Source organism: Macrotis lagotis, chromosome 7 (assembly GCF_037893015.1).
Source record: "Macrotis lagotis isolate mMagLag1 chromosome 7, bilby.v1.9.chrom.fasta, whole genome shotgun sequence".
In the NCBI taxonomy this organism is placed as follows: Eukaryota; Metazoa; Chordata; class Mammalia; order Peramelemorphia; family Peramelidae; genus Macrotis; species Macrotis lagotis.
Window position 1 is genome coordinate 92,356,016 of NC_133664.1, and position 14,851 is coordinate 92,370,866.

The 14,851-nt window shown below is 34.4% G+C and overlaps 1 protein-coding gene across 1 annotated transcript in view; it reads right to left on the reverse strand.

Moving 5' to 3' along the window:
- ACTR3B (actin related protein 3B) overlaps nt 1-14,851 on the reverse strand; it is an 84,818-nt gene that overhangs the window by 56,150 nt on the left and 13,817 nt on the right. Inside the window, exons 3-4 of the mRNA XM_074193295.1 lie at nt 7,220-7,344; nt 3,128-3,238 (exon numbers count right to left, since the gene is read on the reverse strand). Coding sequence (XP_074049396.1) covers nt 3,128-3,238; nt 7,220-7,344 — 236 coding nt within the window. The remainder of the gene's footprint in view (nt 1-3,127; nt 3,239-7,219; nt 7,345-14,851) is intronic.

The following is a 14,851-nucleotide window of genomic DNA, read 5'->3' on the forward strand; positions in this document are numbered from 1 at the left end:
ACATTTATGCTGTGTCATCAAAACAGCAAAAAGAATCTTTTATGAAGGTCTAATGTTTTTAGAAGAAGTAGAGCAGAGATGAAGATCACACAGGGGGCAGTTAGGTGGCACAATGGATAGAGCACCAGCCCTGGAGTCAGGAGTACCTGAGTTCAAATCCGGCCTCAGATACTTAATAATTACCTAGCTGTGTGGCCTTGGGCAAGCCACTTAACCCCATTTGCCTTGCAAAAACCTTAAAAAAAAAAAAAAGATCTACACACAAGGCTAAAGATAATTGGCAAAGAAAATTTTCCTACCAGTCTAAAGCTAAAAAAATTCATGCTTTAGCTTGGACCTCTGAATAAAAAATAAAATTTGGTCCCAAAAGCAAAGTAAACACTTAGCTTATACATAGTTTAAAAATCTTTGTAATGTAAAAAGATGTCTTAAAAATCAGATTATACTTATAGAAAAATCACTGAAAGTAACCATAAATATAAAAATTTATTAATTATATCAATATCATCTCTATAAACATTTTAAAGCTAGGAGATAATAAAGAATCATGACATAACATTAAAAAAATTCAAAATTCAAACTTGAAATATTTGACAATTTATCTACATGGAAAAAATGTAATAATAAATTATGAAGAGAGCTAGACTTTTGAGTCTGAAGACTTGGGTTCAGATTCAAGATCTTTGGGCAGGTCACTTGGCCTCTTCAAGTTTGAGTCTTCTCATATAAAGAATGAAGAGATGAACCCAGATAGATTATAAGTTCCTTCTAACTGTAAATATCTAGTTTATGATAATATTTCATTTTAAATATTTGGATCACTAAATAATATAAGCATTTTCCATTATGAAGCTAATTTCATCCTCAAAAAGATATTCCATGATAATTGCAGGGTAAAGTTATATCCATGGTAATACATAATTTTGCATATGACTGCTATAACTTCTATTATCAAACTAAATTCCTCTTATTTTTCTGTAAAACTTTATTTTGTTTAAGCAAAAGTAGTCAAGAATGTAGCATACCTTATCTTAACAAACTCAGGGCACATTCTAAATTAAAGTTATTTTTTTTTGCAAGGCAATGGAGTTAAGTGACTTGCCCAAGGCCACACAGCTAGGTGTGTGTCTGAGTGTCTGAGGCTAGGATTTGATCTTAGGTCCTCCTGACTCCAGGGCCGGTGCTCTATCCACTCCGTCACCCCTGAAAGTTATTTTTTAAACAACTATTTCAAGTAAATAATAATATATTTGGTTCTAGTTGCTTAAATAAATAGAACCACAAGTGCAAATAAATTACAAAAAAAAATTTTTAATGTTATTCAATAAAATTTCTTTTGCATTTTTCTGGGGAAAATATTGTTGGAAAATGTAAACTGAGAAAACCTAAAAGCATTTAAGACAATGCTTATGCTAACAAGTATAATAAAACAGATTGCCAATTCTAACAGAGAAATCATAATATTCCTTAATAAAGGATATCACTCATTTCAAAAAATCAAGAGTGTTCTGGAGAGATATAACTTTCCTTTCATTATTGGCTCAGGCATGAATCCAGGAAGCATCTCCAAAGGTGACTGACACAGGGATGTCCAGTCTAAGAGATTGCTACAAAGAAGCTACAATGTCTTAATAAATTGCAGAGCACTCTAATATGAGCAGCTTGCACATAAACTACCTGATCACCAAAATTAGTTTCAAAGAATATAAGAAACAAAGAACTGCTTCATAAATCTTTTAACCAATGAGACCAAATAAAGATATTCTTTTTTTTCCTTGTTACTATGCACAGTCCAAGGAGAAGTCCCAGGCCCTTCTGCCAATATATATTTCAATATAATGTGGTTCAGGGCCACCTCCAGTCGTCCTGATCCATATCTGGCCACTGGACCTAGACAACACCATAGAAAAAGTGAGGCTGGGGACTTTGCACAGATCCCCCCCCACCGCCCCTTACTCAAATCCAATTCACTTGCAAGTCATGGCATCATTTCCTTGATATGATGGTCCTCTTCAAGAGGATGACAAACAAACATATAATATACAGTACATCTCCCTGAATAAGAGAACACTGAAAGATCCTTTCTATAGCTTTCCACACAATCTACCATGGGAAAGAGGAAAAATAAAGAGATTTTGTGCCACATGTAAATAGAGGATCTAGAAAAAGTTCTGATAAATAAGAGGGGCACCAAGGAGCTTTCACAAGTATTATGAAGAATAAAATATTAGGGGCAGCTAGGTGGCGCAGTGGATAGAGCGACGGCCCTGGAATCAGGAGTACCTGAGTTCAAATGTGGCCTCAGACACTTAATAATTACCTAGTTGTGTGGCCGTGGGCAAGCCACTTAACCCATTGCCTTGCAAAAAAAAAAAAAGAATAAAATATTAAAAGTACATTAATAATATAGAAATTTTGATGGATTTGAGGAAAATGTGCAAATTACAGAAAGTTTAAATTTATTTTAGGTAAGAGGGGTTAGAGAGAATAGAAAACCTGACAGAACGTGCTTTTAAGAAACAAATTCCTGAGGCAGCTAGGTGATGCGGAGGACAGAACACCAGCCCTGGAGTCAGGAGGACCTGAACACAAATATGGCCTAAACACCTGACACTTGGGTGACCTTGGGCAAATCACTTAACCTCATTGCTTCATAAAAAAAAAAGAAAAAGAAAATTCCCAAATAAATAAATGAATCCCTCTGATAACAGAATAGTTTTGTTAAAAGAGATAGGTCTAATTTATTTCATTTTATTTATTTATTTATTTAAAGCAATGGGGCTAAGTGACTTGCCCAAGGTCACACAACTAGGTAATTACTAAGTGTCTGAGGCTGTCTAAATATTTTTTAATTTAAAAAGGGATATTTTTCTAAGTAGGAAAGGAATAGATTTAGAAATTAGGATAATGTAAAACCAAACATATCACTTTTTTAAGGTTTAAGAAAATATGAAAATAACAACTTGTCTCAATTTCTTCTACCATAAAAATGGAATTCCTATCATTACCATTAGGATATTCTTAAGAGGAATTTCTCTGTTTTTTAAAATTGCATGTGATCTTTAAATCTGTACAGTTTTAGCATTCACAAAAAAATATTTCATTCTTGTTAGTTCAAAATTCTCACCATTAAAAAATAGTGATCTTCAGGTTCAGCTCGAAGGTATTTAAAAATTACTTGTTCCATGAATCTTTCCATGAGATCCCAATCTTCAATGATACCATGTCTTATAGGCCACTGATGAAAAACAAAGCAAAATATGCAAAATTTTAGTTCATATCATTGAACAACTGCCTGACAATAACAGCTTAAAAAGTTGTTTATGAAAAAAAACCAAATGTCTATTTTGTGGGAGCTAAATTTATATATATGAGACAGCTAAAAGCTATCAAAAACAATTAAGCTCTCCCCACCTATAATATTCTTCCTCTCAGTACTAAGTACCATATTTATCTTATACATTGTGGTGACAACAGAGACTACTGTATTAAAGCAAAAGCAAACCTATTTTCTTCTAAACACGTAAAGAAAATCTGTCATTTCTTCATGTTCAGCCAATATTTCATCTATGAAACCAATTCCACCTATAATTATAAATAACTCCTCAAAGATAAGAGAAATTGAGTTTAAATAGTCCCATAATACTTCATAGAGGTTTCTCACACATAATGGTGACATTCAAATGTTGACTAGCTAATTGAACTGGCTAAGAACCATAATGGCATATTAGCCAAGAGAAGATGAGATTAAAATAACATTAAAAATATAACTGAAAGAACTCAACTCATCTTTCCCAAAACCACCAATACCCTATTTCCATTGAGAATACCACCATTCATCCAATGACCCAGGTTCAGAACCTAAGAGTAATCTCTGGGTGGTACAGTGGATGGATCACTGGCCTTGGAGTCAGCAGGGCAGGAGTTCGAATCCAACCTGAGACACTTGACACTAACTAGCTGGGCAAGTCACTTAACCCTGATTGTCTCACATTCAGGGCCATCTCCAGTCATCCTTATTCATATCTGACCACTGAACTCAGATGGCTCTGGAGGATAAAGTGAGATTGTTGAGTCAGCACAGCCTCCCTCACTCAAATCTAATTCATGTTCTTGTCATGGCATCACCTCCTTGATTTTGTGGTCTTCTTTGAAAATGAAGGACAAACATTCCCATCACCACCCCATCTATTAACTAATCCTCTTCTTAAGTTCATTCCCTTCTCTTCCTTCACAAAGACTCAACTCAATTTTCATCACCTCTCATTTCTAAGGTAAAACATAAATTTCTCTATTAACCATTTAATGTCCTTCATAATAGATTCCAACCTATTTTTCCAGACTTATTTCACATTATTATTTCCCAACATGAACTAGCCTATTTGCTGTTTCCTATATAGGACATTCTCTCTTGAATCTCCCTGCCTTTGCTCATGTCTAAAACACACTCCTGCTGGAAATGCCTGGCTCCCTTCCTGCCTCAAGCTGTGTCCTTTCTTACTACAAGACCTCTCCTGACTAACCACCTCCTCCCCAGACACTAGGGTTCTCCCGTAATGCCAAGATTATTTAGTGCATATTTACATTTTATTTATATATATAATTTCTTTTTCACAAAATATAAGCTCTTGAGATCAGGGATTGTTTTGCCTGTTCTTGATTCTCTAAAACCTAGTTCTTGATACATAGTAGGAACTTAATAAATTGCTGTTAAGGTGAATTGACTAGAGGATTTCTAAGGTCCTTTCAAATTGTTTTTTTAACTTCTCATTATATGGATTCTTTTTTAATTTTCTTTTTCATTACCATAAATTTAAACATGAACAAACATAAATATGTCCTCATACAAAGAACAGAGAGAATTATATGACAATCTCTGTTAGCTTTAGGGTTTTTTCCTAAGTAAATTTACCTGGGTGGTTATAACACTATCCAATTTATACATACTTTTGAACTTCCCTCTGAAATTTTCTATTAATCTTTTAATACTTTTAATGTTTCATTGATTCTCCTCTTCCTAAGAATTGAAGACTTAATAAAACTAAGTCTTACCGTCTTAAACATCAAAGCATCCTTTCCCTCACCATATACATGTACCTAGAATACGATATTAATAATGGCTAATAGAAATCTGCTTTCCTTGACTCATTATTAAGCAAATTCTCTTTGCAAGAAATTCAGAAGCAACTTTGGCAACCTTTGATCAGAATATATATATGTGTGCATGTATGTGTGCGTATGTATGTATGTATGTATATATATATATATATATATATATATATATATATATATGAATTAGATATAGAAAGAGGTCTGCTCCCAGCTATCATTATTATTTCTAAATGGCCAAAGAAACTCCTATTAGTAAATAACCTCCTCAAGATTAAGAACTGTTTTTATTTTTTGCTTTTGTTTCCTTCATAGTTAGTATGTGACAAATGATTAATAAATGCTTGTTGATTTAAAAAACATATTCCATTCTTTATACAGCCTAGTATAATTCTCAGTTTCTTAAAACAGTAACAATAATATTAATAGGCAGAGATAACCCTTGTATTTTAGCTAGGATATCAATTGTTCATAAATAAATCTGTAACAGTCACCTTATGACCAGTAAATATTTTATTGTGTTGTGTATTTATACATGTCTAGTATAAGTCAGCTAGATGACAAAGTGGATAGAATGCTGGACTTGGATTCAGGAAGATCTGAATTCAAATGTGGACTCCAACACTTGATAGTTGCATGACCCTGAGCAAGTCACTTAACCTCTTTTTTCATCAGTTTCCTGACAAGAAAACCAAGGATCAATAAAGTAAAATGAGGATAATAGTCTCTAATGGAATCAGGAGAGTATTTAGATAGCACATAAAGATTCTACACTAGAAGAGCTATTTGTCATTGAAATGTTCTGGCAAAAGAAGCTTCCTTCTCTGTAGTTATTAAAAAATATGTAAGGATTTAGGTAAAGTAATGTCTGGAAGTTGAGTCAAGATCACTTGTTGTCTTTTACACACCTCTGACTCTCTTGTCACCTTGCAATTTTTGATTACCTAACTCAAAAAGTAAAGCGATCAAATTTCAAGCCAAAAAGTATGAATAAACAAAACACCACCTACTTCATTTCTCCTTGAAATCCTTTGAGGGTGGGAGGAATGTTTCCCAGCAAAATTTTAGTAGCAAGGGGGAAGCTAGGTTTCGCAGTGGATAGAGTACCAGCCCTGGAGGCAGGAGGACCTGAGTTCAAATCTGGTCTCAGACACTTAATAATTGCCTAGCTGCGTGACCTTGGGTAAATCATTCTTAACCCCATTGCCTTAAATTATGAAAAATTAAATTTAAAAAATGAAAATTTTAGTAGGGTAATAATTTTTAAAGGACAATTTTAAAACAAATAAAATATTTATGTAAGAGATAATTGTGATTATTTAACTAGGGCATGAGCATATACACATATTTCTTCAAAGCATAAGATAATGTGTAAATCATATATAAAAATAAATATGTATGACTGCATCAGCAAGTCTTCCAAAAGATGCTACAATAGTTCAACCATACAGTGATGTGGTGGGAAAAGCCTTGGATATGTAAACAGAGGATTTGCATTCAAATCAGTTTGTCAAGACTATAAAGTGAGGGAGACCTTGCATAAATGATTTAATCCCTGAGTTTCAGCATCTGTAAAAAGATAAGACTGGAATAAATGACCTCTAAGGCCCTTTTCCCCTCTAAAGCTATATCAGCCTATGAAAAAAAGAAAAATGAATCTACCACAAATCTGCCCTCTTAGGGGCAGCTAGGTGGACACAGTAGATAGAGCACTAGTCCTGGAGTCAGGAGGCCCTGAGTTCAAATCTAGTCTCAAACACCTAATAATTACCTAGCTGTGTGACCTTGGGCAAGTCACTTAACCCCACTGCCTTGCAAAAACCTAAAACAGGAAAAAAGAAATCTATCTTTATAAAACTTAAATTATAAATTTTAGAGGGGAAGTACTACTTCATTATTTTATCTTTACTGTTATTTCCCAGATGAAATATATATATATATATATGTATATATATATATATATTCAAAAATAATTATAAAATCATTTCAAATTCCCCCCCAACTTGGCAGATTACCATTTTTGTATTGATTATTCTATAGCTCCCTTCCATTAACACAATCAGCAATCAACCCTCACTTTGAAATAAGAAAGATTTTGTTTCAATTTTACCTTTGTAGCATATGTAGGTTTATCTATGGCTTCATCTCCTATGAAAAAGTCAAGGTCATCAACTCCCCTCAGTACTCTCCTTTGGGCTTGGTCAACTACCTTTGCAGACTCTCTGATAGCAATGCCTTAAAACAAAAGCACAAAAATGTCCAGCATGAACATCATTCACTTAAATAAACAGAATAATACATGTAATTCTTTTTATAATGGTATTTTATTTTATTTTTTAATTACATACAGATAATTTTCAACCTTCATCATTTTTCTACCTCCCTCCCCTCCCCAAGGGGAGGGGAGTAATCTGATATAGTCATACATGTACAATCATGTTTAACATATTTCCATATTAGTATACAATGTAATTCTTAAATATGATGTGTAATTTCAGTACATTACAATTTTTTTTTAGGTTTTTGCAAGGCAAATGGGTTAAGTGGCTTGCCCAAGGCCACACAGCTAGGTAATTTATTGTCTAAGGCCAGATTTGAACTCAGCTACTCCTGACTCCAGGGCCGGTGTTCTATCCATTGCAGCACCTAGCCGCCCTACATTACATTTCTTTTTGTTTTATTAGTTTTTTGCAAGGCAAATGGGGTTAAGTGACTTGCCCAAGGCCACACAGCTAGGTAATTATTAAGTGTCTGAGACCGGATTTGAACCCAGGTACTCCTGACTCCAGTGCCAATGCTTTATCCACTACGCCACCTAGCTACCCCGCTACATTACATTTCAATCATCATTCCTTTGCCTTTCCCTTACAATCACTCTCTCTTCCAAAAGAAAAATTATTCAGGAAACAAGCTACCAGAAACTCATGAAAACTATCTGTTATTTTCAATATAATTCAAAGAAACTAATCCATTCAACACTCTTAAAGTCAACAAAGAGGGCGGCTAGGTGGCGCAGTGGATAAGGCACTGGCCCTGGAGTCAGGAGTGAGTACCTGGGTTCAAATCCGGTCTCAGACACTTAATAATTACCTAGCTGTGTGGCCTTGGGCAAACCACTTAACCCCATTTGCCTTGCAAAAACCTAAAAAATAAAAAAAAAAAAATAAAGTCAACCAAAGATGCATAATTGTATCTCTCACTATTATTCTGAAATTTTCTTTTAGGTACATGAAAATTTCCTGCATTATAACATGTCAAGTGAGCTAGAGAATAAAAATAATGGATGAGTTACAGGATGTAAAGTGTAAGTAAAGAGAAAAAAATGCTTGAAAAATAATCAATTAGGATTCTGAGCAAGGCCAAATCAATATAGGCTTTAAGTGGGATTTCCAAAGAACCTCCATATAAAGAGGAGACCCAAGTCAGTCATGTCTTCTCTTCTCCTCCCAGACTTTCTTTATAAAATGGACACTACTCCAGATGTCTATACTTCCCCTACCCAACCTTTTTCATAGCTTTCTTATGTGTAATCTTCCACCATTAGAATGTTAAGCTCCTGACGATCCTGTTGTTCTTTCTGCTCATATTTGTATTCCCAATCCTTAATAGCATAGTGATTGGCACTGTGTGTGCAGTGCATAAAAAATTTGCTTGCTTACTTGACTTAAAACTATGGATATAGTTTCCCATTAAACAGTAGTTAAGATAAAGAACAAAACTGACGGGGGGGGGGGGGGGGTAAGTTCTATACTACATAATTCATTGTTATTTATGGTTTCATGACATGATTTTAAATAAACTATTAACCCCACACATATAACTGTATATATAACATCACTAAGTTTCATCTCTGGTGTAAAAAATATTTACTTTTCCAGAGTTCAATTTCTTCAAAAATGTTATTCAGGTCTTCCTTAAATGACATATTTCCCTATAAATTCATGAACATTATGGTGAAGAGTCACCAGTTAACTATCTCTTTGTTTAAAGTCACAAAAATGATTCCTACCTGCTTAAATAGTCCTCTCTACACCTACACTGTTCTCATTAAACATGATCCTAAAATATATTAATACTTATACTGCCCTTACAATATTTATGATAGAATGCAAATGCACAGACCTGACCATATCACCCTGTTACTCCAAAGCCCTCAGAGGTTTCCTGTTGTCTAAAGGATAAACTATAAAATCTTACTCTAGTATTTAAACTCTCCTCCTCCTCCTCCTCCTCTCCTTCATTCCTCTCCAGGCTCCACTCTGGACTCCCCAGACTTCAACACCACATCCCAGCAGCCTGAGTTATCAACCAGAAAAATCCTTGGCCCCTTAAAGTCATTTCCTCTGATGGGTGACCCCTGGAAATGCCCAGGCCAGCACTTAATTCAATCTTTCATTCCTCTCCAAACTTGGCTCCTGAATCAATGAATTTTTATACCCATTCTAAACCCATTTCAGGGCCCTTTTTCTAACTTGTCTTTCCCCATTTGAAGGTAAGCTCTCTGAGGGCAGGGATTACCTTTTTTCTTGCAGTTTTTGTATACTCAGTACTTAGCACAGTGTCTTAAACATAGTCAACATTTATTAAATACTTAATGACTTGATTCTCCCAAGTTTCATATCTTATTTCACACTGTGTTTCTCTGTACAGTAAATATCTCAAAGAATACTACCTCTGTCTTGATATTGTCCTTATACATCTCTCCCTCCAAACAGTTGTGCAAATGGTTCTCCTTTCCCTGGAATGGACTTCGAGGCCCAGGTTGAATGGCAATGATGCTTCACAATATGTCTTCTCATCCCGCCCAACTCCCAGATGAAAAGAGCTCTCTACCAAAATTCAAGAGCATTTGGTCTCTACATCATTCTACCTCAGATCATATTTATTTGTCCACATGTCCTGTTCCAAACATTCTTTCCCCATCCCTACAATTCAGTTGATCAGAGAAAGTAAAGATTTAAGAAAATCTTTAACTGTCAAAATGTAGCATACTCAAAAATCTAAATTAATGTTTTAAATTAAACCACTGGGGCAGCTAGGTGGCGTAGTGGATAAAGCACTGGCCCTAGAGTCAGTAGTACCTGGGCTCAAATCCGGTCTCGGATACTTAATAATTACCTAGCTGCATGGCCTTGGGCAAGCCACTTAACCCCATTTGCCTTGCAAAAACCTAAAATAAATAAATAGATAGATGATAGATAGATAAATAGATAGATAGATAGATAGATAGATAGATAGATAGATAAATGAATTAAACCACTGAATGGGAATTCATTTAATCAGCCCCAAACAAGAGATGTCAAATGATTTTATAAAGGCAGAGCAGTCTGAGTGGAAAATAGTCCAATTAATATTTAATTTTAATTCATCTCTAATACTGTCAATCTAGTTTTGCTTCCCCACATTCCTAGGAGATTTGATTTGTGGTTGTGGGTTAGGGTTTCAAGATCAAAGAGTACTGGCAGAACATTAAAGATACTAACACAAAGAGACAGAATTATTGCCGTATTTCTGTGGATGTTCTCTACTAGCACAAACTACATCTAAAATTTACTCACCCCTGAAGTATAATCCCTCCAGTGGAAAATTTTTAATGCAGACTTCAGAATTGCCTGACACATAGTAAATGCTATATAAAATTTCACTATTATTAGCTATTATTGAGTCAAATAAGGATCATACTTTGAAACCGGTTCATACTTTGAAATAACTGTTTATAAAATATCTATAGGTTTCCACTTTATCAAGACTAATTATCACTTGTAAGGAAAAAATTAAGGGGAAACTGAAGACTTCTAGACTAAAAAATAGTATCTTGAGATGAAGGGAAGAAGGATGAGAAGATGAAAAATGATAAAAGTTCCCCAATTTAATGCCTTCTTCACCATGGAATCTCAAATGCACTACTATTTCCACATCCTTTGAGGTTTATATTTTAAAGACCAGAGAGATAACAATTAAAGAAGGTGGCAAAGTAGATAAAGTAGATCCAGAGACTTTCTAGGTAAATAAATGGTACGATGCAAAGAGTGCCAATCCTGGAGTCAGGAAGGCTCATCTACATGAGTTCAAAGGGGACCATGGGCTTACAAGTAACTTAATCCTTGTTTGCCTCAGTTTCTTCATCTAAATAAGTAGTAAACCAAGACAAACCCAAATGAGTGGTGGAAGGACTTAGTGCTGGATATTAGTCTAGAAAATTGGGCTGAAAAAAATAAGATTAAGTCAGAATCATTGAAGATGTAGAAAATAAAAGTTATGATTGGAAATAGAAGAACATTCAAAATTAGAGGCAAATTATTAGCTAAAATGGTCTACTGAACAAAAATCAAAGGATTCATCTAAACTGGTCATTCCATTCAGTGACACATACAAAAATTTTGTAACAGATATTAACCAAACAGAACATATTGTCAAATTAAATCTCTCAGTTAGTGGAGTGCTTTTGTAGAACAGTTAATTTCAAATACGTTATCACCACCCAATTTAAAACAAACTTTTCAATACTGAGCTCCAATTACAAATATTTATTTATAAATTATATCTGCACAATAGTACAATGAATTAAAGATTTTAAAATATGCATAAAGTATAAATTTGGAAAAGATGAGATAAAATTAAATAATATTTCAAATTTTAATGCTTTCAATTTAATTTTAAAAGTTAATGGTTTCCATTTTAGATATGTTTGAGATGCCTATAGGGCATTCTGTTTAAGATGTCATATGACCTTGCCTCATAAAAGAAACTGGAATTGGATATAAAGATGTAGGAATCATCTGCATAGAAATGTTAATTTAGGGGCAGCTAGGTGGTGCAGTGGATAGACCACTGATCCTGGAGTCAGGAGTACCTGAATTCAAATCTGACCTCAGATACTTAATAATTACCTAGCTGTGTGGCCTTGGGCAAGCCACTTAACCCCACTGCCTTGCAAAAATAAAAAAGGAAAAAGAAAAAATGTTAATTTAACCCACTGGAGTTGAAAATATCATTGTAACATATTAAAGCTCAACAAGAACCCAAGACAACATGAAGAACATGCATAATTAGCTGACACGACACAGAAGAAGAATCAGAAAGGGAACCAAAGGAATACTCAGAGAGGAGAACCAGCAGAATAGTGTCACAAAAATCAAGAGAATAAGTAGCAAAGAGAAAGAAATCAACAATGCTCAAGGCTATAAAGAAGTTAAAAAAAAACTTGGAAAATACCATCTAAGGTGCCTTCTAACACTAAGATTCTAGGCTTCTAAATTACATCAAATAAGAAGCCAGAAAGAACAAGAGCTCTGAACTAGCAAATGCTCTAAAAATATTAAAATATATAGAACTCAACTAAAAATTTTCACTCAAGTTCACAAAAATGGTTCTATATTATAGATTTGATGAGACATAAAATATGTTTCATCTAAAAAGACAATACACTGCTCTAATCAAGATTAAAAGAAATATAGTAAATTGGGAAACAATTTTTACAAACAGTGTCTCTGACAAAGGACTCATTTCTAAAATATATAGAGAGGGGTGGCTAGGTGGCACAGTGGATAAATCATCATCCCTGGAGTCAGGAGTACCTGGGTTCAAATCCAGTCTCAGACACTTATAATTACCTAGCTGTGTGGCCACTTAACCCTGTTTACCTTACAAAAAAACCTAAAAAATAAATAAATAGATAGATAGATAAATAAATAAATACGTAAATAAAAGACAACTGCAGATTTGTTATGAATATCTCATTTTCTGATCTACAGAAATTCATAAATCTAATTTTATCAGTTCAAAATGGACACCAGTAACCAGGTAACTGCTACTGTTGTTGTGACAACCAATCTCACAAGAAATTGATGTCTATAAATTGAAATACCAATTTATTCACTTACAATGAAGGCATGTCTTTCTACTTACCAAAATAATACTATATCTACTATACAGGGCACACCTTCCAAATATACAATCAACCATGAGACAAAATTACTAATCAGATGGTACAGTTACTATGGAATCAAAATAAAGAGAATTAAATGATCATAAGAAATATTTCATCTCTATACTATATATAGTTCACTGAAATATATTTGGCTCCAGTGTGGAACATGTTTTTTACCAACCAGATTACTTAGGTGTACCAGATGACATATCTTTCCCCTAGGTAAGCATTAACAAAATTTTATTCTTTAACTTTTCTTTTTTTCATAATCTATATTATCAAACAGAACTTGCATACCCCTTTCATAATCTATACTATCAAATAGAACTTGCATACCCCTTTCATCTCTGATATACAAAGGAGATTCAATCTTGAGAGCCTTCATTTGTGAGAGTATATACTATCAGTAGATACTAGCTTTCCAAAAGCTAAGCAACACTGGTGACCATTCATTCTACAACATACAAATTATACAATGCTCTCTAGAGTCACAAGACTTTGTAAGAAACTGTTCTGACTTCTATGCCACTAGGATTGATAACCCAGATTCAAAAAATAAAATCTGTAAATCTGGTCAAGACGTCAAAATGTAACCTCAGTTGGAGGTCCCAGACCCTTCTTTTGATAAATATATATGGTTGTATCTTAAGGACTTTCCTCTAATTAAAAATTTCATTAGCTCATGTCTGATCTGAACATTCATTCATTCATGTCAGAGAAAGGCAAATATCTCCAAAAATCCACTCAGGCTTCCCATCTGTACTCCCAGTGAACCACCATTCAATCATCTAAATAAACTCAGCCCGTCTTGCTGCCACCTATGCCAAAATATATTTTATGTTAGTCATATTTTGAGTACCTCTACTTTTATATTTATCTCCAGATAATCCATAACTTATAAAATAAGACTTTGTTAACTAACTCCTGGGCCAAATTTGCAGGAATAACTAGTGCTCTCCATTGTATGATGATTCTTGTTTATTTTCACTAAATCCAATTTAATAAACATTTATTAAGTGATTACTATGTGCAAGACACTGTGCTAAGCTAATTAAAGAAACCTGCAGACTTTATCCCTGAAGCAGAAAGGTCTAGCTGTTGTTATTGCTGTTTTGTTGTTATTCAGCCATTTCAGTCATGTCTGATTCTTTGTGACCCCATCTGAGGTTTTCTTGGCAGATACTTGGAGTGGTATGTCATTTCCTTCTCCAGCTCATTTTACAGATGAGGAAAGTGAGGCAAACAGAGTGAAAGAGACTTGCCTGGAGTCACCCAGTAGCCAGTGTCTGAGGCCAGATCTGAATTCTTGAAGATGAGTCTTCCTGACTCCAAGTCAGACAGTCTCTCCACTGTGCCACATAATTGCCCAGAAAGGTCTGTCTATGGGCCCTGAATTTAGTCTGATAACCCTCCATTTACTGACTAAAAAGGCGGGGGGGGGGGGGGGGGGGGGGGAGCGCTCCTTGTCAACAGGGTGAGCAGTGAAAATTTATTACCAAAAAAAATTTAAAAAGGGAACTATTCTTTTATTTGAAGTTGCCAGTTCAATTTCATGGATAGACTGACATATTTCCCAGGTCATAAAGGTATTGCTAACTGAAATTACAGGTATTTCTATCTAAAACACCTAATTAAATTTACAGGTTGAAATCCCAGAAACCATAATTAAGGGCATCTGAAATAGAAATAAAAAAAAACTAGGAAACTATCTCTAACAAGTACTTATAAGAATCTAAGGATAAATCCAGGATGAGAAAGAGCCAGGAAAAATACCACTTTCAACCTACCAAAGTAATATGAAGGAAAATGTAG